This window comes from Tinamus guttatus, unplaced genomic scaffold (genome assembly GCF_059628265.1).
Source record: "Tinamus guttatus ecotype Peru unplaced genomic scaffold, ASM5962826v1 Tinamus_guttatus_pri_ptg000004l, whole genome shotgun sequence".
Taxonomy (NCBI): Eukaryota; Metazoa; Chordata; class Aves; order Tinamiformes; family Tinamidae; genus Tinamus; species Tinamus guttatus.
Window position 1 is genome coordinate 12009446 of NW_028288538.1, and position 25232 is coordinate 12034677.

The following is a 25232-nucleotide window of genomic DNA, read 5'->3' on the forward strand; positions in this document are numbered from 1 at the left end:
AAATGACATATACAAGCACAAAAACACTATACTTTGTACAGGCTGCCAAAATACACTATGAACATCGTAAGCTACGGAAAAAAGATATAGCAGACAAACCATAAAATAAATGTGACAAGACCTTTCTTTTGCAAGTGGAAGAGACTCATCAGTACAAGAGTAAATAAAAACTCATTATGACTATTATATGAATTCTAGATTATAAAATGCTGACAGATCAAAAAAATCAAAAAGCAACTAATAAATGAGCAGTAACAGGTGCCGTAGCTTCCACCTATAAATGTGTCATGAGTCACAACAGGAAAATATTCAAACGAAGTTTCTCAACACCCTGAAGAATCACTACTTCAAACAACTAGTTTCAAGTTTACCCCCAATCTAGTCTTCAGTAGCATTTAGTTAATGAAAAAATGCCACTGCTTAGCTGTTAAGCAACTGCAATTATAGCCCAATTATGCTCCATACTGGCAATATGCCTGTAATTAACACCATCTACTTTTAAAGGTTGAAAAATGGTGAGGGTAGATTAACTAGTTAACTGCCTATGTATTTTTTTGCAGATTTAATTACAATGCAAAAATCATTGCTTGATAGTTGAAAATGTTTCCCCCCAAAACGCATTTTCAAGACACTACTTAAACTGCAAGCACAACTTTTGATTTTGGTTCAGTAAAGAAAGCTTGGCTGTCAATGCAGGCTACGCTTGCTACCTCAATACTGTAGCTGTGAGTACAAATACCACCTAATAGCCTATCAAACAATTTCTCAAACACACAAAAATGTGTATGTAAAAACTGCACAGGCAATAAATCTGACTCTTTGTTTTGGTGTTTAGGAAAATCTCACTGGCAATGTTAAGTTCCAGACCTATGCAAGCATTTTTGCTGAATTACCACTTGAAAAAAGGCTTTCATAATGTGAGTGCTGACAGTGGTAATTAAGGCCTCACAAGCAGATGCTACCAAAATGCAGCTTACTGTTTGTGACTTCATTTGTTTTTTTAGCAAAATTCCAAACTAAGGTATTTCTTTTCAAAAACTACAGCAATGATAAACAAAAATCCACTTGCTTGAAGTAACCACAAAATCCTTAATAGTTTTTTATTTTTACACAGGAGTTTTCAGTAAAATTGTTTTGAAGAAACTCTGCCACTTTTAAAAATGAAAATTGTTAAAAATATAATTTTTGTATGTGAATAATAGGCTACCAAAAATGTATTAACTCTCTCAATTAAAATCAATCTTTAATAATGATAATACTAGAGAGAGAGCAGAATCTTCTGTAAAGTCTGAAGTTCTGTTCAATAACCCTCAGACAGATCAGCTTAAATTACTAGAATATTTCAAGCAGTTCTAGACTTTTCTGTTTAATCAGAATTGAAATGAAAAGACCCACTGCATGGGTTCATCTCTGAAGCAAAAATGTCAGCATAGCCTGAAGATTCTCACTTTTCAGGCTAAGCATTTAAGCATCCTAATCATGATACAGCTGGTTTTTCAGTCAGAAACAGGTACATTTTGAATTATATTTTACACATCAGAAATCCCTAAGTTGATCCCTACTGGAGGCCTGAATGTACTAAATGTAGAGGTATTTTAGGTATTTTAAAACTAAAAGCAGCAGAGCTGCTGCATTTGTATCTCACAACAGGTATCACAAATAGGAAGCTCATAAAAGAAGACTTGTTATCCACCATAAAAGGTGATGGAAAAGAAAGTAGGTTTGCCTTGCAACACAACTAAGTATTATGTCTCTCTAAAATGTACCTCTATAAACTACATTAAAGTACAGAAAGCAGAAACTAAGAGGGAACAGAAGTCTAACACATCATGTCTGTAAGTCAGGCACAGTTGGCCACAATTTTCCCCGCTCTACAGCTGATACCAGTCAGCAGTTCTTTGCACTATTACATGCAAATCAATATTACATGCAAATAGAGCCCTTTATTTGGGCTGCACATTCTTTTTCAGAATTGATTCTCTCAAGAAAAATTTTGGAAGCCAGTTAAGTGATAGGCAGCAAATCAGTGCATCCTAAAAGCTTGAAGTTGAATCTAGACTAAAATTCAGAATGAAAACACAGTTCAACAGCCTAATCATAGTGCTATTTTCACACTCTAGTAAATGAAAGCACCCTTTTTATGACTGTCTAGATTTATTTAATGGGGTATCTTGGTCTGAAATTACTGACATAGACAAAGTTGTGTTTGCAAAGCCTGCTTCGTAGAAGTGAATGCCATTAAACAGGAAAATAATAACCACTGAAAGCAATTCTACAACTAGTTAAGGGAAAATTGGAAAGCTAAAAACATTTAATTTCTTCTCCTTCCTAGTTTTAGGATATCAACTGTTGTCAGGCTTTAAAGTGGTGCAATCAAATCATTATGTCTGCATTTATGTGGTCTGTTTACTACAATAATGCTGGCAAAAGTCTGCAAACTGCAGAAGAACTAAGTGTATCAATCATTTCTCATTTGTTTCAAATTGCAGTCTCCAAAGCATCCAAATACTCCTAACACAGTGTTTGGTTTCTGGCAGCACTTGTAAATCATTTAAGGAAGATTGTCATAATGTATTATAAAGGACTTATATTGCATCACGAAACAGATAATTTACATTTTTACCACTAAGCATTGCATTTTTAGGAGTCACTACTTTTCTCTTTAGAGCACATTCTGCTGCACAGGAAACATGCTATGGCACTGGCCACCATCTCTGCACTGATCCTTAATTTTGGCTTTTTCCCATACAACATTCACTCCTTCCTGTGACCCCCCAAAAAGCACACTGATCCAGTCAAAACTACATTTCTCTTGGTAAGAAATGAAGCAAGCTATACAAAAACTTCAGTGACAGAAGAGGACTTTATATTTTAACTTTGTTCCTCCTCAGCAGGGTCCAAATTATTTATTAACATGCCTTTCTCTACTATCCAGCTGGACGTCTAAGTCAAAAGCATTCTTTGTTAAAAATAAGCCTGTATAGAAAGAGGCTGTTTGGCAAAGAAGAGGAAAGAGTGGTGCTTGGATTATTCCACCTCGCTCTGAGGAGCTTACCTCAGATGTATGAGGTAGCGTAGGAGCCTTTCTTCAGTCTGTGGAGTATTTTCATTATTGACAGTTCTCTTGATTTCTCGTCTCACAGGAACAGAAAACGTTCTTTGCCGTAGGAATGTTTGATGATTAGCTGGCATTTCTCTCAAGTCATAGATCACTACAAACATCTTCACCACAGTTTTGTTAGGGTTAAATAAGGTCTGAAAAGACAAACAGTTTAGAGTACAACAGTCTTTAGTTTGCAAACTAAAAAAAAAGTCACCTACCAAAATAGTCAAAATTTCCAGACTGTCCCAGACTGCTCCATAGAGAAGTATTTACATAAAAAATGTACTAAAGATTTTTAACTGTTCAGCTATTACCAATTCTCATTAAAAAAAAAAAAAAAACCACTAATCATTATCTAATTTAAAACACTAGAATATGACTACTACTACTTGCTCGTACAGATTCCCATTTCAGTTTTTTTCTTCGATCAGCTTTTTGTCCATATTATTGTCTAGACACACAATAGGTGTACAGGAATCACGATGGCTTGGCTTCACATTTGAACACACTTTGCTTTTGTATATGAAATTAGCAGTTTGCAGTTTTGAACTGGATTCTTTAAAGAACTAGAGTATTGATTTCAAGAATTACTGTATTTTACTTCCTGATTTGAGTAGATGTTTTAAAATTATTTCTAACTGCTATAAATTACATAAAGCTGAATGTTTAATAAGAAAGTTGCGTATAGAAGAATTTCAGAATTTGGATGGTGACCTACTTCATTACTTCTTCAAAGCTATTCTGTCACCAACTACTAACTTGAATGTTCAACAAGTGATTTTTCAGCTTCCTCATGGTACAGATGTTTTCACGTTTAGAGCTATTTTTGTCCCACAAATTCCACGCAGATTTATACTTTGAAAAACTAGAATACCACAGTACCTACAGAGATTCACATTTCCAATGCTTCATGCCCCTCTGTAATAAACAATCTAATTTACTGTGCCTGAATTCCTTGATATTAGTGGTTTTAATGCACTCAAATCTACCAAGTACCTACCACTTGTATTGTTCCTGAAGGCGGTACCCGATAACCCCTTTTACCAAGGGACTCTAAAGTAATAACACCCTAAAAAAAAAGCAAAACTTTAGTTCAAGTCAGGATATTAACAAATGAAAATACTCTTAATTGTGTAATTATACTTATTCTAAAAACAATAAATAGATACATTGGCAGATCATTAAAAACTGTGCAAGGAGGGGAACATTCTCCTCTTGAAACAATATCCAAGTTTCCGCATCTTCAGACTCGTAGTCTGGCAGACACAGCGAAATAAGGCTTTCTTCTTAAAATGAAACATTTGTACCTTTCTTCCCATTTTCAGATGGCCTTTAATTGCACCAATTATACTCCAAACCTTGCAGAACTTAATTTCTACTTTTCGAAGGCTGCAGACGCACCTGAACTTCCATCGTAATTCAACACTTGGCAGTACCGTAATTCACTCCTGCACCGTCCGGGACATATCGGACACCTGACTCGCCCACGTACCATGAACCGGGCACCTCGCTCTGCCCTGGCACTGCTCGGCAGAGCACACGCTTGATTTACTGCAGTGCACAACTGAAGAGGACATGCAAAAAACTCCCCCAAGCCCAGAGCACAGAAACGAGCTATACAAACAGAAACAATGTTTCTGATGATGGAGGCACTATATAAATGTTATATTAATCCTATAAGACTCAACCATAATAGCATGTTTACAGCATGTGGAAAAGAATGAAACAATGACATCCAGCTAGTAAAATAAGCAATGCTACTTTAACCGTTTATGGAACAAATTACTTCAGGACCTGGAAGAACATGTGAAAAGCTGGAAAGATTAAAGCAAAGAATAGATATTTCTTTTACAAGATTAAACTGTATTAACCAAACTTAATTTTTGCAAAGACATTTAATTTGATTTTCTAGACACTTTCAAAAGTAGATGGTCAAAAATATGGTAATGTGCCTTGGATTCTAAATATCAAGATGATAGTATGTCAATACTTCACTTGCATGTTTAAACAGACCATTTACCATATCAGACACAGACACACATACTAAAACCTCTCTTAAAATTAGATCTGTCACCCATGACATGACTGAATAGGAACTTAAAACAAGTCTATTTGACTGATTCAATGTTGGCATACAACACATCTTTTCGTTTCTTGCAAGGGAGCACTTTAGGCATCCACCAAAAAAAAAAAATATCATTACAGAAAAGCAGAACAGGCTTAATACATGAATATTAACAACACAAGTACTGTGTCACTATTAAACATCAGCAAACTAAACAGCTGGTGAGAATGATTTGTCTCACACTAATTCAGATAGCATTTGCTTAGAAAGAAAGGGTTAAACAACTTTTGAGTTGCAGCTCTCTCCATCAGCAGTTGTAAAGACCTAAACCTAAACCACTCACTGGCTGTCAGTGACAGCCTGGCATCAGCAGGATATAGACAAAGTTAAGCACACCTATTGCCTCACTGCCTATTTTAGGTAAGTTGGATAAAAGGACACAGCAGGGCCTGATCCCTCAAGTGTGGAGGGAGACAAATATGTTCACTATCCCAAGATGAGAGCTGGATGGCGGAGCAGAGAAACAGGAGAAGGAATAATAGTTTGGGAAAGGGAACAGAGGGAGGAGGATGAGAAGTCCAATTGAAGGCAGCTGAAAATACCCCAAACCCCTCCAAAGCACCACTTCCTGAACTCCATACTCACCTAGCTCTTGTTCTTCATGTCCATCCGTCAGAATTTAATTCCCCGCACTCTGAAGCCAACTCTGTCTCCAAGTAAAACTTGGGGGGTTTGCAGCCTCAAAGGATGAAGGTAAAAATATCCTTATTCTTGATTTTCACTGCCCTCAATTTTACCAGTTTTGCTGAGAAACTCTGAACTACCTTGGGATTGTTTGCATATGTTAATAAGCTGAGTATAAAACACCTGTGCAAAAACTAGGGTTATGTACTTTAATACAATAATTAAACTTAAATTAGAAAAGTTCACCTCAGTTAGAAAAGTTCACCCGTCTACAAGCTGTCATCAGGTTTGTTCCAGCCTAGTCTTCCAGGAAAAAAAGTGACTATTATATTTGGCCCTCAAATGCTACTTTGAACGCTACTGGGATTGAAAAGAGGAAAAATAAATTCAACCATAAAATTACCATGTAAGGAGAGGGTGCATTATCATCTGAAACGCTGTAGAATGACACTTCAACTGGAAGAGTCATATGAGTAGGACAAAAGACTCCACTTGCTCCCACTTCCGCTGTGAAACCATCAACAACACCTAGTGGGTCTAAGCGGAAATTCAAGACAGACTCCTGGAAAATGAAAACGTACACAGTTTAGGTTGGGAGTGACTCACATAATCTAACAAAACTAAACAGCAAATAAGCACTTCATGTAAGAACTTGAATCTTACAGACTCAAGAAGTTTATTTTACAGAAACTAAAACAAGTTTTATTGAATTCTGTTATGAACATCAAAATCAGACAGGAATTATCCACATTAATGCACTTTAAAAGGCAGAACAGAAGAATAATAAAATACCACAAGACTTATAGAGAATATGCAGTACCTCAAAGTTTCCCAGAAGGCTAAGACTTGTTACTGGTGGAGCACTAGAACTCAGAAATGGTTTCCCATGGCTGTCTGGATCACTGTCTCTGTTTATACATTGTTGAGGGCTATTTAAAAAGAAGACAGAATAAAGTACAAACACAATCTGCTTTTGTTTTCTGGGCATACACAGCTCTCGAATGCCACAGTAACCTCCCATCCACGCAGCAGGCTCTCAGATATAAGGAGATTTCAGCATTCATCTCAAAAGAGCAGGGAGATTAGCCATCCCCAGCCTGTGCTGGAGCCACCTAAGCATTTTTTCACTGCTGACAACATAAAGCAGACAAATTCTGCTTGGCCAGCTGAGACTCTGAAATGACTTCATGTTGGAGAGAAATAAAATAACCAGTGTGGACATTTGTTTTCATATTTGATTTTTATGACAATTTAAAAAGATAGAAACCATACCAAAAAAGATTATCTATTTTTGTTGCACACTGTCGGATGGTGATGTAGATTTAATGGATGTAAAAAAAAAAAAAAAAAAAAAAAAAAAAAAAGAAAAAAAGAAAGAAATACAGATCACTAAGGAAAATATGTCAAACTAATGTGCCATTGGGGCGGGGGGGGGCTAAACTCTAGTGTCTGCCCAATTGCAGCAAAATTTAAAAGTAATTATTTGAAAATAAGGATTATTTTGAAAAGCACCCCATGTTCTGTCTCTGTTAACTTGCTTTATTGCTGCATACAACTATGCATACACATTTTATCTCTAAAAAAATTCTCAAAGTTTCTCATAATTAAAATGTACCTTCTTGCAGACAAACACTTCAACCGTAGCAATGATGAGTCCAGATCAAAGCATCCAGACTGTGTTTTTCTTTGAGGAACCTCAAGAAGAAAAGAGCACATTAACTTGAACATATCTCTATCGAAGGCACTAGTCTCAATTTGGCAAGAATTTTAATGGCATTACAAAATTACAAAAGCAAGGCAGAAAAGTAATTTTAATTAATTTTTACATATTCTGAACTTAATGAAGAAAATTCTTGGATTATTTAACATCAGTACTGTAAATTCTAATTACGAGGGACTACTTACAAACACTAAAACTGAAATCTGCTCAACAGACAGTAAACAGTTAGAAGTTTAGAAGAATACAAAATTTGAACAACAAATACTAATTCTACTCCCCAAAATCAGTCTCATCCATTTAAGAAACTGTACATCTCTTTGGGATGACACAGAATATTAAATATAAGTTGTATCAATTTCTATCAGAAACCTCCAAAAACATGACACGCTTTACAAATGCACCAAATAATAAAATACTTATGTTGGTTACTGAATATCAGTTGCTACTTCTGCATTCTTAATTGGGACTGCCTTTTGTTCCAGAAGTCCCAAATAACATACCAAAAACTGTTCTTTCCCCAGGTGTGGCCATCTTGTCATAGCAGTTTTATATTACCTTATCAGTCAATTACAACTCCGATTACTGAAGAATATACCTTACAAACGGTTTATAGAAACAAAAAGCTTTAGAATATCAGGCCGGCAAGTATTAATAACTCTGTTTTAAATGATAATATATGATAGCTCATACTTAAAACATCAAGCTTCAAAACCCTCTCATGCTCTAAAACAACACCAAAGCATTTTTGCTATAGAACTTCCTAATATCAACTTTTGTTATTCATCAGCAACTAGCTCTCTAATATTTTAATTCCTACAATTATCATTCAACTTCGTTTGAGCATTGACTCTCAAATTTCTACTAGCAAGAGTATTCATTCTATGATACTAAAAGCAAATATAAACAATTCACCCAAATATTTGATCAAATTTTCTTAATACGCAGGTATTAAAAGAGTAAAATATTTTCTTTCTCATTTAAAAGTTAATTTCAGTAACTGCTTACAGGACTTGAAAGTAGAGGCAATCCAGTTCTGGGATGAAAAGCCTTTGTCGAAGTCCCATCCAAGGATCGAAAATTGTGTTTCCGACATGTATTTGTGTTTCTGAGAGATGGTGTTTTCTGTGAGCAAAACAAATTTACTTAATGGGACATTTCAAGGGCCTATCAGGCTAATACCTGGCTTGCTTTAGCAGAAAAGAAAGACTTCTGAACCAGATGAATCCGCATCACATTTAATAAAATATTCTGAAGAAGTCTCCTTTTGACTCTGTGTACAATTACTCAAGATTGTTCACTTTTTAATCACCACATACCACATGCAGACAGTGGTATATTTATAAAGAGCAGGATGTCTAATTACCTCTGGAAACTGTCATTAATAATGCAATTACAGGAAGTAGAATGAGACAATGTGCTTCTAAGCGTTAAACATATAATTAGGAATGCGTGCATACAGATTGCTACAGGGACAAACTTCACTTCAACCTCAAAACAGACAACAGTGCCACGCTGTCAGACAAAAACTTCCTCTTTACACTGGTTCTTAGCAGATCCTGAATACACTCACAAGTTATCTAATAGCAGCCAATGCATTTACCACTTTCGGTCATGTATTTACCTGCACATCTGGGTTCTTTAGCCGTTCGCACTTTGCTAAGCAGTCTTCTATAGATTTCTTCTGACAACTACTTTGGAAATCAAGGCCTACTGGGTCTTCATTCTCATCATGTGTAGTTTTTGTTTTATCCTGTTTGTTTCTGCTTTTGAAACTATCATGGTCTTTATTTAAATAATTTTCAATACTAATAAGTTGAGTATTTTGCTCATAAATATTTGATTTTTTTGAGTCTCTGTCTAAACATTTGAGTTCATTTTTGTGCAAAAAGTCAGATGCCTGCATCACAGTTGCTTTTTTTGTACCTTCAAGTATTCTGCATTTATCTATCTGTAAATTGTTAAAACTGTCCGTGTTGCTGTTTTCACTAACGACTGCTCTTTCTTTAAGTTTATTTGTGCAAATCTGTTCATCAATGCTGCAGAAATTCGAACATTGTTTAATTCTACTGGTTATTTGGTCTTTCTGTGCATAAACAGAATGTATCATTTCCAATTTATCTGGCAATTCAGATTTATTTTCTTTAACACAAGATGATGATGCATGCATGTTAATAAACGAATGAGAAGTTTTATTTGAAGTCTGATGAAATGCATTTTGGACAGCTTCACTAGGTTTTTCTAAAAGCAATTTTCTTCTTGCTTGGAGTTTCTGAGAAGCCTTCAACTCACCATCAAGTCTAGAAGGACTAACAGGAGTATCAAGTGTTTTCAGCCTTGATTTACTGTTATCTTCTATCAAAGAAAAATCGGTTTTAGCAAAAGAAACAGATGACTTTTCCTTGCCTTTCTTCAGCAAATTTTCATCTTCGTATGTACTTCGGAAAATTTTTGGAGAAACTGGGCTAGTTTCCTGTACTTTGAATGGATGCCCAGCAAGATGAGAAGTAGCTGGATCACAATGAATGAGGTGCTGGGCAATCCTTGCTATCACTTCTTGCCGCTCCTGAAGCAGGGAATCTATCAAAGGATTGCCCTCTCCTACAGCCTGACGGCCACAGTGGCTCACTGGAATATGAGGATCAACCAGCGTCATCTCCGGTATTGCTCTGGTTTTGCCTTCACCATCATCTGGTATTGCATTATCTAAGTTGGCCACAGGAACAGAGGAGGTTTCCTTGCCTTTCCTTGGCAAGTTCTCATCTTCGTAAGTACTCCGAAAAGCTTTTGATGCAGCCGAAGTGGTTTCATGTAGGCTGAATGGATGTCCATTAACTTGAGAAGTAGTTGGATCACAGTGAATCAAGTGCTGAGCAATTCTTGCTATGACTTCTTGTCGCTCCTGAAGTAAAGAGCCTATCAGAGGATTGGTTTCTCCTGTGGACTGACGAGAACACTGACTATTTGAAACACGGGAATCAACCAAGGAAAAGGATTTAAAAGTTCTCACAGATGTTTCATGAGCTTGTATCTTGCCGTCTCCCGTAGCATTATAGCACTGAACTTTAGACTGTGATGCTCCAAAGTCAGATCCAAGACCAATAGGTGGATAAAGTTTTAAATTTCTGATAGACGTAGTAAATTCTGGTGACTTTTTTACATTAAGCAGGCCCTCGGGTGTCATTGCCCACGTTTGTTTCCCGCACGCGCGCTGCAAACTAGACGTACTGCATTGTTCTACTGCAACGGAATCACTGCGCTGATGTAATTTGTGCTCTTGCATCCTCTTCTCATAAAAACTTAGGTTGGTGTGAATACTACATGTCAAAACCGGGTAGTTAGATTGTCTAGGCAAGGACTGGACGCTGACTTTCAAGGCCACATTGTGAGAAACATTAGGAACAGGAAATATGTGTTCAGTTGGTGTCTGGGAGAATGTCCATTGCAGGTCTACATCTGCAGCACTTACTCTGAAACAACAGAAGGGTGCTTTTACAAAAATATCTAAATAAAAAGTCTTTATCAATCTACTTCATACCACCAAATTCTAAGACAAAGCATTAAAGACACCAGCAACTCTCATACTTTGCAAAGTAAATGAACTACATATAACCATCAGAACATGCAGCCCAACAACATACATCTTCTAAAAGCAAACAGGAAAACAGGTGGAAAAAAATAAGACAAGCTGCAAAAAACCTGAAGACAGTAAACATTTTTTTCTGTCTCAGACCTACCTGTACAGAATGTTACGAGGAACAGCACCGTGTGAAACACTTAGCCAAGCGCTTAACTGAGAGAAGAAAACGAAGGACCGAACAGCCAGTAAAAGGGTCTTCTCTTCAATAAATCGATCTCCACTTCTAAAATACATCAGAAGAAACAAGTAGATGTCGGTAAAAATATTCACAGAGAATTAAATCTAATAAGATCAAACATTCTTTCATGACAGGATCTGATGCTGTCCTTGTTTCTTTTTCTACTTGCCTCCTCAGTTTTGACTGATAAATAGCCATTTTCTTAGATCAATCGAAATGGTGAGGAACCAATTTAAAAACACTAACAAGCTAGTTTAAGAAGTTCAAAATGGTGAGATTCTTGCAACCATCAAGTAATCACAATATCCAACTTACTGTCGAGGAACTGGTTCCAAAATCCACCTTTCTAACAACAACGCATCTTGTTTGATTGCAGGATCATTTAAATCATTCCCCTCAGTGTTAGGCCCTTCATCACTATAGCAACAGTCTGGAAGTAGCATCACTTCTACCATGATTGGAATATTGTTTTTCCACAGTAGCATAACCTCAGATCTGGTTCGCCTAGCTTGACGGCACTGAGGGAAAGAAAACATGTCAACACATGCAAGCCATAAAATTACTAGCTAGATTCAAGTCTATTTTTAAAAATATGTCTTGAAGATTTGGAAAAGGGAAAGGGTCAAATCTTGTAGACAATGTTTTACCAAATCACAGATAAGATCCAGGGGATACCAAATGATAAATAATTAACAAATCCATTATGGTTGCAATTTGGGCAACTTCTGTGCAGACTAAGAATTAATATAAAACATTTCCCCAGTCATCACCCTTTTCTGCTTGAACAGCAACTTAAATTCCCACAGCGCTTAGAATCTTTTCCTTGATGCTGGACACTCCAACCTTACTCCAAAACACTTGACTTGAATTTGATCATATTTCTGATTTTGGATATAAACTTTCAATTACTGAACTTTTCAAGACTACCTAGAAAAGCAAAAAGTGTTAAGACAGCCTACACTTAAAAAAAAAAAAAAAAGAAAGAAAAAAAAAGGACTAAGTATAGTGCTTGAAATTTTGCATAATAAAGATTCAAATGGGTACTGTATTTAGACAGTCTTACAGAAGTTTATATTCAAGGATAAAAGTCTTAATGATCTCTCATTTTAAGGAGATCTATTATTAGTACTGTAGTGAGCTACATACTTGTTTAAACACAGAAATGACAAAGTAATTGTTATTCAGTGCTTAACCGTGAGTTTGCTAGGGAGTTTCTCAGCTGATCTTAATCACGATAGCAGGGAGGTACTCCATGTTACTTATAATAATACAGATATCATCATCATACCTGAGCCAGTTTGTCGCTGCATTCATGCTTAGATGTTGGTGGCTGACTTGATTGTGCTGGAGGGCAATGAAAACCCTCCGTTCTACCCTTTATAGAATGTTCGGGTGTTCGACCTTCAGTGATCAGCAAGGCCAAGGAGACCAGGAACTCCTCAGCTTCGTATTCGAAGTATTCATCTAAAGTATCTGTCATTTCAAAAAGACAAAAAAATAATGACCTATGCCATATAACAATGCTGCATAACAAGTAATTAACTGTTGGCTGTCTCTACATTTCATTTTAATTTATACTTGAAACACTGACTAGGTAAAATGGATGCTCGTATCAGATGACTGCACTCTACAGGACTCAAATTATTCTACCATCATAATATTTATCTTTGTTAATTTCATACAAGAAGACAAAGTTTGAAACACTCTAATGAAAACACCCCATGTCGTATCTGCTCAACTACACAACTTCGGTGCTGTTAATAAATAATTGTTTGTGGTGTTAACCACAGCTGAATTCCAGCTTAAAAAAAAAAAAAAAAAAAAAAAAAGAAAGGAAAGAAAATGCGTGGATTTTAGTGGAGGAAGGCTAATGGCAGCATGACTTGACATCATTAATGTCATGTGACAGAAATAAAGAGAAGTCACAATACATAACATAAGGCATTTAAAACTGAATAGGAAAAAAATAGAAGAGTTACTTATACAAGGAAAAGTGGGACACAATGTTCTTTAGGATTTGTATTGTGAATTCCTCCTGCTCAGAGCAGCGGTTACTTAAGAGAGCTTCATTTTTAGTTAACATTACCAGTGTTCACAGAGAAAAGGTTCACGAGGAACATACAGACTATCCACTGTTCTGTACAATGTTCCGTGCTAACTAGTGCAAAGAATTAAAACTCAACAAGTCTCAGTAGAGAAGCAGCAGCTGGCCTGGCTCTCTGCTGATTGCCCCAACACACTCCATTCCAGCAGGATACAACTCTCCCCTTGCCCTGTGGCACTTTGGAGAGTCTCCTGCTCCCTTGTCATGAGGATGTCACACACCATTCACACAGATCCCTGCGTAACCAGATCATATCAGGCCTTCTGTGCTTGCATATATTGAAGTATCAAAATGATTTAGTTACTCAAGAGTTTTTAAAAAAAAAAAAAAAAAAAAAAAACTTCCCTTCCTATAAAGCTAAATATATTCAAAGTGTCCTGTAAAAGCAGTGAAGAAAAGGAGGTAGATGAAAGCCTGGCAGGGAAGCTTTATCTCTGTGTCGTTATGCTTCAGTGGAACGAAAACACAGAACCTCCTCATAACTGTAGCTTAAGTTTCCTATGTTATCCATCACAATAGAAGTACCAATAGGCACAGAATTAATTTCTATTCATGGCTATTTTGATTACCATGCATAAAACACCTTTCCACTCAGAAGATTTTTTTGTCTACATTCCATAGAACCACACCATTTAACAAACATGGTAAGAGACAGACTTGAGAGATCTATGTACAAAGCAAGGATGCATTCAACAAAAATTCCAATTAAGCGTGCAATTATCTGCTTATGCAAGTTGTAAAGTGTGCAAAACCAGCATTTGCACGTACCTACTTGCCTAGCCCAGGCTTGCACATCCTGGCCCCCAGGCCTGCTAGACTATTTGGAGAGCTGCGTGAGGTTAAGCACCAAAGTGAGCCTACTATCAGAAGGCTCAGTTTGCTATACAGGAGCCTACATCTTTACGCATTTTTCCCCCCACATTCTTAGCTGGGGGGATCCTAAGGAACACACATTTCCTAAAGGCAGGTGCCGGAGATGAGAGCAGGGCTCGGGACGCTCACGCGGAGCAGGCACGCGACCTGAGTGACCTACGCGCTCCTGCCGGCGGCAGGAAGGGGTTATAACCCAACCTCCTTCCCATGCATCACCGCGCCCACCGCACGTGCGCGGCCCACATGACGCTTGGGAACACCGCTGCACAGCCCAGGCCTCTGACCGCTGCCGCCTGCCGCACCGCCCCGGCCCCATGGGGCCTTTGGGGCACAGCAGCCCCCTCCCAGGGCCCTTCCCACAGGGGCAGGACGGACTGGCCTGTCTGCAGCGCTGCCCACGGAGCAGCGAGGGGCACGAGGCCTCCGAGAGCAGCCAGCTGCTGCCAAGCACCTCATCTGGCCACGGGCTGCAGGAGAGCCGGGGCAGGCCACGGCAGGGATGAATTACCCTGGAGGGCCCCATATGGCACATGAACTATATGTTAAATCATCTGGCACGAGTTAAAATGGCCATTCGTCTGACAGATGACAGAAAATTACCAATAAAGCGTGCCTGAAAGATTAAAGGAACAGTAAATAACAAAGAGGACACGCCACCTGTGTAGCCATACGAGTCACCTACAAAATTAGGCACCTGCATTATATATATTTTTTCCAGCTAAAAGGCTGGTCAACAATAGGGAAGACATAATTGTAGAATAGGGAAATAAGAGGTGAAAAAACTCAGAAAATGATTTAGATACTACAACTGACAAAAATAATGTGCAGTATTATCCTGCTGCCAATACAAGCATCATGCTCATCCTTGAGTGTCCAAAGGTCAGGGCTGCTTTAATAAAGGAAGTCACACTGGCAAAGATCACTATTGAAATACTTGGACTCTGATGTAGGACTTGAAAAAATCTAGGAAGCGTTCAGCAAGAGTTACAAGAATTTAAACAAGAATTGCCTCAGGATTATCAGACTATGCAGAAGGGGAAAGGAGACACTCACCTTTAGAAAGTGTTTTAGAAATTCTGTTTAGTTAAAATATGAAAAAAAAACCAACCTCCAGTTTTCAAGAAAAAGGTAAAGAGCTTTGATCAAGATCTGCAAGTGCTTACGCAAACAGATCATATCTAAGGCAAACATTTTCTTACTGCAACAGAAAAGTGCAGATTAAGAGGTGATACCTGAGAATTTACACTAGAAAAGAAAGCAAATGGCAAGCAACAGTAAAACAGACATGACCTTTACCTAACATCAACTTACAACACAAAGCTATCTTTTATACAAGGAATCTATATTTGATCAGAAGCTTTTGGCCTTGACATAAATTAATAAATGCAATCTACTACCTGAGTGGTTATGTATAGCTAGTTAGGTTCAATTAAAAGAAGAAAGGGGAGAAAAGGAAAGCCAAAGAGAGAGAGAGAGAGAGAGAGAGAAGATTCTGTCTCTTTGCATTACAAATACTACAAAATTTATATTGCATGCTTGAAATATTCATCTTTTTCACAGGTATTCTGTACCAAAAACTGACTTCATGAACTTCATGGATGAGCAGCATCCAAATAATGAGTAAGGAAAGTAAAAAAAAAAAAAATCATTACTTAAGATACAGAATGCATAAGTGATAGTAATTTTTAGAAACAGTTAAAATTTGTTTAAAGTTTAACTTGCAAACACTGCCTAACCTTCTGTATAGATCATCCCTTATGCTCTATTTTTATTGTATAAATCTTAAGGTTAGCATTAAGGGAAGCATTATTTCAAAAGTAAACAACTTCTCATCTCAAAGATGGAAAAGAAGATTCAAACAGTTGGAAATACATATTTGTATTGGCTGCAGTTAAAAATATTATGTCATTTCAAAATTAAAACGGCATCCCAGTTTGAGAAACACTAAGTATTAAACTAGAAAATACTACTGCTTTCCTAACAGCATTACGAAGACAGGGACAACAACTTAAAATTATGTCAATGTAACAAGCATAACATTTGATTTTTTATTATTATTATTTTTAAAGTACAAAAAGCAATCAGTACTAAGAAATAGGTTTTTATATAAGGTTCATGTTCACTTTTTTTTTTTTTTTTTTGCTCCACTTGATGTGTATAATATATAGCAACCTTTAGGTTTTTATAGAGGAAAATATTGTTAAGTACTGAGAAGTCTGGCAATTGTTCCTAAGACACAACAGACAAAATAGGCAGATGATGCAAGTTGAAGTCATTGAGGACAAGGGTGGGAAGACATTTATAGACACAGCAAACTCAGTGTTTAGTTAGAAAGAAAAGTCTGTTAGCCTGTGTGTGTGCTGTAATAATTTGCTTTTGTGTATGAGTCGACCATGTTTAAGGCACCCATCGTATACTGTGCATAAAATAATACTATAATCTGACTAAACACATATGATTATTACTCTTTTTCAACTGAACATGCAAGTATATAAAACTAAAATATATATATTCCAGCAACAGGATGTATAGAAACTACAGTAATTACTATCTTCATTCAATAAATTGAAAGTAATGATTATTGACCAACTGATTACAAGAGGTAGAGGCAGATGATAAAATATTTTAAGAGGGAGAAACTATGATTTAGTTTCATTACCTTACTATTCCAAAAAGTAAGTTAAAGGTAGTTCTAGTTTTAAAAACTATGGCAAGGATTGAAGAAACTACAATAAAGAAACAAAGCACAATGTAAACATTTGACTAACAGCTTCTCTTTTGGAATTAGAAACATCTATAGACGCTCCAGTTCACTAATCCCATGTTGTGCTTCACTTCAAAGAAAGTTGCCCTTGTACCTCAGGAATTCCTGATTTTCTAAATGAACAGTCACGTTGTGTCTGCATCTTACAAACCTGTAATTATATCTGAAGTCACACAGTTCAAAAGCCTTACAGGATGAAGAACTGAAGCACAACTTAAGCTATCAAGAGCCAAAGTTATGAGCTATACTCCTTCACTCAAGAAACTAGCTATTAGTTAAGTTTACTTGTAATCAAGCAAATGTAACGCACTTTTCACCATAGCTTCTTCACCATAGTTTAGGAGCAATCACCATAGCTTAGGAGTAATTCCTACATGGATTTTGCTCACACTGACCCTTGTCTTGGATTGCCAGACATTCGTAACCTTGGGAACCATGATAACCATTATGAAAATGTCGGCCGAAGTCCATTACCTCATCCTACTCTTACCGACCTCTTATACTTTTTAGGGTATTGAACTGAACCACTACCCATCACAACAGTCCAGCTGCTGGCAGGACATGATGACAGAGGAGTACTTAATTAGGGCTGATACATATCTGCTATTGTTAGAAGAAAACTAATTATAAGCTAAAAAAAGTGTGGGACCTACTTAGCTCTGCGTAGCAGAATCAGAAGAAATTCAAATTAAAGCAGTTCATAATTAGAAAAACAGAATGAAACACAATCTGATGAGAAAAAAAGAAAAAGACACAGCTACACGGCAACCAATGAAGTTAGTCAACAGGAATCAGTCAACACAGTTTCTATATTCAGCTCCAGACTGCAACACCGCAGCAACCTCCCCCCACCTGTATCTCACAATATCCAAACTACTCTTGAGTCCATTTTATAGTAAATAAACTTATCAAAAAGGCTAGAAAAAATGCAACTTAAATAATGAATTTTATTAAAACTTCTTCAGAGTCAAATGGCTGAATAAGTACAAACAAACAAACAAAAAAATCTGGGTGAGGAAAATGTGTTTCCTTCACTGAAAGCTTAGGCTGAGAAGAGACGGGGAGGCTGCGGAGGCGACGCGGGCGGCCCGGGCGCCTCCCGCCGTGCCCAGGCCCAGCACAGGGCTCGCCCCGGCAGGACTCTCCTTCCAACTGCAGCTTTCTATTTTTGCCTAGCGACATCACTGCGACCTGTTTTTTTTCCTCTTTTTTTGGCTTTAAACTGAATTTCAGTTGCAATGTGCATTGGAATGCATATGACATTTTGTGAAGTAATACACTGAAGGGTTTGTCACTGGACAACACATTTAAACTAAACTTAGGGAAAAAAAAGGGTTTCAAAGGTTTTTTTGTTGTTGCTTTTTTGCTGGTTCAAGTATTTATTTCCACATCATTAAAAGTACTCAATAAAGCCTACCCAAAACCTACCACTACAGCCTAAGCTGCATAGCAGGTGTCACACACCCCTCAATATCAAGAGCTTTTATTCAGAAATGTGTAGAGTCATTTTGATCTTTGCATGTTTTCTCTCCATTGGACAACCAGAAGGAAGACTCAAGGGCAAACACCGTATGCCAGGTTATTTCGTGCCCTGCAGAACACCCAACAGTGCCCATCCATACTGAGGTCAGACCGGCGCTCACCTGACATCATAGTCACCTTAAGGTGAGATTACATCCTAAATGCTTGTTTTGGGGAGATGAAAGAATTGGAGAAGATGACAGTAGATCAAGACAGTACAGAAAATACGAAATAAACAGAAAGTTCCATATATTTTATAAGCCTTAAAATGATTAGGCATTAAAATACTAAAAAAACCTGCAGTAATGTGTGTATGGATTTTCTTTTATACATGTCCTTGCACGCTTCCTTCAGAAGGTTTCAGCAAGGCTTCCCTAGCCAAGGCACTTTGGAAATTATGACCACAGGTGACCAGCTGCAGTATTGTTATTCTCTCCAATTCAAGAACTTAGAGAGCAACTTAAAAACAACTTACGAGGCTGATGACAAAGACTGAAAGCTTTCATAGACTTACTCGATTTCATTTTAGCTTTAAATTTTAGCTTTAAATATCAAAATACACCAGCTCCAGATCTGTGCTTTCATTTCAAAGTAAGCCTGGAAAGTACATATATACTTAAAGTGAAAAGGGGCATGAAAAAAGATAAGGGCATCTCCTTCTGAAGACCTATCTTCTGTATAACAGGTGCAGTAATTGAGTACTGGTATCTAACACTGTTCAGAAACCAAGATATCCCTCCCATTAAACAGACTGACAGCACCAATGTATTAAATCTTAACAGTGATTGTGGATTCAGTGATTATATTTCTGTAATACATAAATAAAAAAGCATACCTGAAATGCTGAAGCCCCCAAGACTCACAAGAACAGACCTAAGCCCTCTCCTTAACATATTTAAGGATATCCAATTTGACAAAAGTTCAACTATTTGCATACTTCTGCAAAATTTTATACAAAGACTTGTTTAACGATGTAAAACAGCAATTTGTGATAACAAATCAGTCTCACATGTTACTGGAATAGAGCACTGGCTTGCTGTTTAAAACAGATCTACAAAAGGTATGTCAACGCTCATGAGAACTGCCAGAGCAGCCCTTTACTTAAAGCACTGTGTGTGTTTGTATCCGGTGCTGACCAGATTGTTGTCAACATGTTACTCAGCCCTTTGCTCCTCTTTAGCTCACCACCCTCGACATAGGTGTAAGCACCTTTAAGAACAACATTCTTGCTTTTTGGGGTTAGACATGCCAAAAACATGTTGTTTTTTAAACTTTCCCTACTAATTTTAAAAACGACCTCTAGCATATTTCAACATTTTTCTCCTTATTACTGGACTTGAAACTTCCACAGTATACTTAGGTGCCTTTTGGCTTATTTCACTACGAATGCTGATGGAACAACATTTATTTTCTGAAGAGATGTGTAAATGATCGAGTGAATGTCTTGGAAGTGTCATTAGGGGACAGAACTGTAATGGGAGCGAATGAAACTACTGATGGGGAAGCTGATCAAGCTGAGGGTGAGCACAGGTTCCATATCCTTCTGCAAAACACAGTGGTTTTCCTCCCTATGATCATTGCAGGAAAAAGAGCAGTTACTTCATGTGACTTTTCTTTCAGAGCACAGTCAGACTTGAAAATAAACCAGACAGAATCTGCGATGTGCACTGTGAAAGTAAGACATCTGCCCTGACTCGGAACTGACAGGGATGCCACAACCATTAGAGTTGCAGATAAGCATGTCTCGCAGGAGGGAAAAAACAAACAAACAAACAAACCAAACAACGGCCTTCACCACAGATGTCACAGTCTACAAAACTTTCAACAGTCAGTAGCCAAACACCCTCATGTTCACTTTAAATCCTTAGAATTATAAAATGCAAAGATACCCAAAACCAAGATTTTTTATATTTTTTTTTAAACTTTGAAGTCAGGAACAAATAAGTTACTTAGAAGTTCTACGGGAAGCTCAGTGTTAGACACCACTGGTTTATCCTATTTTTTCCCCTCTTGAATTTTTTTTTTCAATGCATAGAACAATATAGGAAGGCAATTTCCAAAGATTACTGAGAAATCTCTAAAACTTGTTGAGAATCTCCTCAAAGTTAGCCTGATAAAAGCAAATATTGTGATTTCTCATTTTTTCTGGGGAGTATCTTAAAACAAAATAACCCTGGTAAGCCAACGTATGTATGCGGGGGTGAATCTAGTTTTTGGGGGAAATAAACATTTATGCTGTAGCCAAATTTGGGAGAAAGAAGGCAATTGGTAAACTGAGGCCTCCCCTATGTCACTGAACTCTGACATTTTTTCCATGGCAGGCATCTTGACCACCTCCCAGGTGTTTCACTTCTCAGAGTTCTTGTATTATTATTAGCATTATGATAACAGTAAGAGCACAAAAGAGGGGCTATCAACATTATACCAGCGCAGTGCTGAGCACTGTAGTCCAGAAGCACAACCTCTGTAATGGGCACGCAGCAAGTCAGCTTCATACATTCTGCTCTTTTAATGCAAGCTATAAAAACTACATTTAAGTATTATGAATGCATATAAAGCGTTGAGCATGGTAGCACTCTGTATCCAGTTCAGCTGATATTCTTGGCTCACTTAACCTGGTATCAAGATTGATTCAAAATAAATTGGCTTTATTTTTGTACTCCAGAAAAAAAAAAAAAAAAAAAAAAGGCTATAAAGTTTTCCACAATGCTTAAAATATTCCACCTGCCAGGAAATAAAATACTACAACTGCCTGAGAAGTAAGGCACCTTTAGCTGAATCCGAGCAATCAGAAGTTATTTCAAGTGTCTAGCCCCATTTCATCTGTGCTGAGCACCAAACAGTTGGACAGCTGCAGGTTTTGGTCTTCTTTGTATTTGTCCAGTTCGAAGAAACATCAGAATGAAGATGTACAATATCTATCTTATTTTAATTCAGAATTACTTTAATATTTAAAAAAGTCCACACTACTGAAACTCTAGAGCATCTAGGTCTTGTTATGTTCCCCCTCACCCCTTCGTGGAAAGTACTTTTTAAAAAGTCATGTCCACTCAAACACTGAAATTTAACTGTCATACTGGTTTACTTACAAGATATGAATGTCTCCTTTCCCTCTCCTCCTCATTTAACCAACTCAGTATGGTTATATTTAAATTTTGAAGGGTATTTTAAGTATTCTAGCCACTAAATCCCCTAATGGAACCAAAGGGGTTTACAGCAATATTCTGAAGTGCTAAAATTAACACTGTTAGAGCAGGAATAATAGCGATGTACTCATAATGTGTCTGTTCAAAACAATTCTCGCTCCTCAAGGGAAAAAGTGAGTCCATGGATGACTGAGCAGTTGTTGGCACTGTGTGAAAACAGGCCCTGCGAAGGCCAGCGCGCGCAAGGAGCCCTGCACAGCTCTGACCTCGGCTCACCCAGCAGCCCTGGCCTCCACGCAGGGCTTATTGGTTGCACGTGTGTTTTATAACACCCTGTACTGCATATTCTTAGAACATACTTTCCAGAGAACCCAAGGAACAGGGCTCACCCTTCCCCTTCCTCCACCACTTTCAAATCAAACTTACTAGCAAGCAGTATCAGTCTGCTGCTTAAGATAAATTAGCAGTTTATATAATACTTGAGGATCCAAGCTCCGCATTTGCAGGCCGTTAACATTATGGGATCTGTGTACCAAAATACAGAGCAAAAAATCTTAGGGAGGGAAAAAAATAGCACACTGCAAGAATGGCACAAGCAACATATGAAAGAATAAATATTTTTTTATCTAGTCAAAGCCCAAGGTCCTTCATGACCTCTTTTGTATTTTACACACACAAAGACACAAACAGATAAATAAAACTGAGTCTAGTTTCCTCCTTTATAATTTGTCAGTAAATATATATTTACCACAAATGTTTACTTAATCAAAAGTACACATTGAGGAGAAAAAAAGCAAGTTAGAGAGCATCAGAAAAATGTATTAATGCACAAAGTACACCATACTTAACAGAAACCTAAAACAAAGATGCCAAAATTACTCTCTTTTAGGAGAAATTCCTCCAAGCTTTCTGCAACTTAGAAATTCCAAAAGCTCAGGACCTGGGACACATCAGCTGCTAGCACAGCTTGGCCAATACTTAGGATTCACCCGCTTGTCAGCTTTAATAGATATAAATTATCGTGAATGTTTAAGCAGAGCATCAAATAAGCTCCATCCCATGAACATTAAATTAAAAGCACCTGAGAGCAGTATTTGTTCTGGCACTCCTTTCTTACCAAATAAATGTATAAAGATTATGTGAAAGAAAAGAGTGAAGGGATGGAAAAAAAAAAAAAAAAGAAAAGAAAGAAAGAAAGAATCACACACAAAAAATACTTATCAAGTAATAAAGCAATAACCATTCATGATTTTGTTTGAGGGAGAGAATCTCCTCTAAAAAAAAAAAAAAAAAAAAAAACAGAAGAATGAAAAGGCTATAACCAAAAAACATTTTTAGTTTACATTTTGGAATATATAAATACACTGACTTACTGTAAACGGCTGTTGTTTACAATCAGTTATTTTCAAGAAATAAAGATATATTTGTGAGATTTTAAAAAGAAACATTTTATTCTTATCATTTAAATCAGTGTCTGAAGAGGGTTCTGTTGAAACAACCAGAATCTGACATAGGAATGGGGAAAAACAGCATGCCCTCTTTATGCACAGGAAAGTGTGCCGAGCCAGCTTGGTACACCCTTCCTGCTGGGTTCAGTGTCCTGTAAGCGATCCCTAGGAAACAGCACTTAGGGAATAAATAAAGCACAGGAACATGCTAGCTATGTACTTTCCTACCCTTTGGACAGGGCCTGCCCTCCTGAATATGCTTCTGGAAGACTGGCAGTGACATGGCTGGGGTCACTGTCACCAAGCAGGGACACGGTGCCCCACCGTGCACAGAAAAGTCCCACAGGATCCCTCAGCCACCCCACGGCCTCAGCGCAATGGCAGGGGCAGAGGGACTGAGAACACAGCGCACACCACCTGCACGCTGGTCACCGTGCGTTGGACATGGACACTTCCCACAGGATAATCCACAAATCCATGCATTATCGCTGTACATCTTACAATCATATCTGCAAATCCTATGCTGATGTTCCTAGGAGCGATGACGTTCACCGACTTTCTGTGCAGCCAGGCCTACACAAGGACTGGCTTTCAGTACCTGGAGCGGCAGGGTGTAGGAACTGGCTGCTTCTGTCTCCACATGCCTACGGAACCAGTCTGGTTGGCCTGCCCCTGCTGGGGCACGAGTCCATGGGACTTCCACACAGGAAGATAACAACATGGCCTTTGAATGCAACTCCCCTCTTCCCAAGCACTGCCGGATTTCACCCATTCTAATGCAAATTTGACAGCAGCATATAAACACAGCCGTAATAGACAAAAAAAAGGCTGTCCTCCGACCATATCCTTTCAGCAAAACAGCCTTTTTATTTTCTCCTAACTAACCAAGAAAAAAAAAAGTATAAAACTTAGTTTTCTGATAAATTCAATCCAAGTTATAATTAAGGTGAAAAAATCTCCTGCTGGTTCTTATCTCTGGGTATGGGTAGCGTCCACGTGAACATCACCAAGCTGTTACCTAGCAGAGAGCAGTACCTCATCTGCCTGCTCTGAGAATTATCAGCGGTGACCATAAAACTTCTCATGGACTTCATACTCTTTAGTGATTAATAAGAGAAAACATAATGCCTCATCAACATTTAAAAGTACCTATAAAATGTGCATACAAAGAGGAAAGCACACAGGGCATCTTATTTCCTTCTTCTTTCTTTTGATTGCCATCCATCTTTTTGCATTTCTCTGATGAGATCTTCTTTCATAACAAGAAAACTATTTTTCTCCACTTTCAAGCTTTTCCATGGCTTCCATGACCTGAAATCATTAATCTACAAAAGCACTTCCAGCTATCATATCCTAAGAAGACATCTTAAACCCTGTACTTTGAATTTAACTAGTTGGTATAGATACCACAGAGTAACTTTGTTATATTATACAAGAAAAAATAATACTAACTCAGACTAAGGGTCCTTCTACATTCTGCTTGAGGCACCCCAAGACAAGCACTTTTGCAAAAGGAGGACAACGTCAACCTGCAGCAGCACTTCTCCAGTATGCGCTTTCAGCCTCCAACAATTTGCAGGAGATTCACCAGTTCTCCTTTTTCTCACCAAAGAGGCAGGGAATTCCCAGCCTCCAGAGCCCTCCAGAGCACCCACCACAAGTGCTCATTCTCAACAAGCAACATTTCCCACCCTCCAGAGGATGGAGGTCTGGCTGACAACTAAGTCAGCTTGAAGGCCGTGTCCATCCCATGAGCTACAGGTTCTACCTTGCTTCTTTACACCGTATCCAGGCCAAAAACATCCTCCTGCCCTCCATTGCAATCACATTCTAGCTATAGCAATCCAATTTGCATATCAGGCTAAGTGAGGACTCTAATGGATTATAAACTTTTATATTTAAACTGTCAGGAATTTTAAGTATACAGTACTTGACATCTTTTAGAAAGATTTTATAGGAACTAAAACAGGCAAGGCTTCTAGGAATTTA

General features: G+C 37.8%; 1 protein-coding gene across 3 annotated transcripts in view; it reads right to left on the minus strand.

Annotated features, from left to right (window-relative positions):
* Positions 1–25232, minus strand: part of ATOSA (atos homolog A) — a 40321-nt gene that overhangs the window by 1275 nt on the left and 13814 nt on the right. For 2 of the 3 annotated variants that reach the window (XM_088519549.1, XM_088519543.1), the window contains exons 2-11: positions 12676–12860; positions 11703–11905; positions 11307–11432; positions 9194–11039; positions 8578–8694; positions 7468–7547; positions 6673–6781; positions 6256–6414; positions 4104–4172; positions 3056–3255 (exon numbers count right to left, since the gene is read on the minus strand). In XM_088519549.1, coding sequence (XP_088375675.1) covers positions 3056–3255; positions 4104–4172; positions 6256–6414; positions 6673–6781; positions 7468–7547; positions 8578–8694; positions 9194–11039; positions 11307–11432; positions 11703–11905; positions 12676–12860 — 3094 coding nt within the window. Of the gene's footprint in view, positions 1–3055; positions 3256–4103; positions 4173–5809; positions 5908–6255; positions 6415–6672; positions 6782–7467; positions 7548–8577; positions 8695–9193; positions 11040–11306; positions 11433–11702; positions 11906–12675; positions 12861–25232 lie in introns of those variants that run through there. The other variant, XM_088519557.1, reaches the window with a different exon arrangement.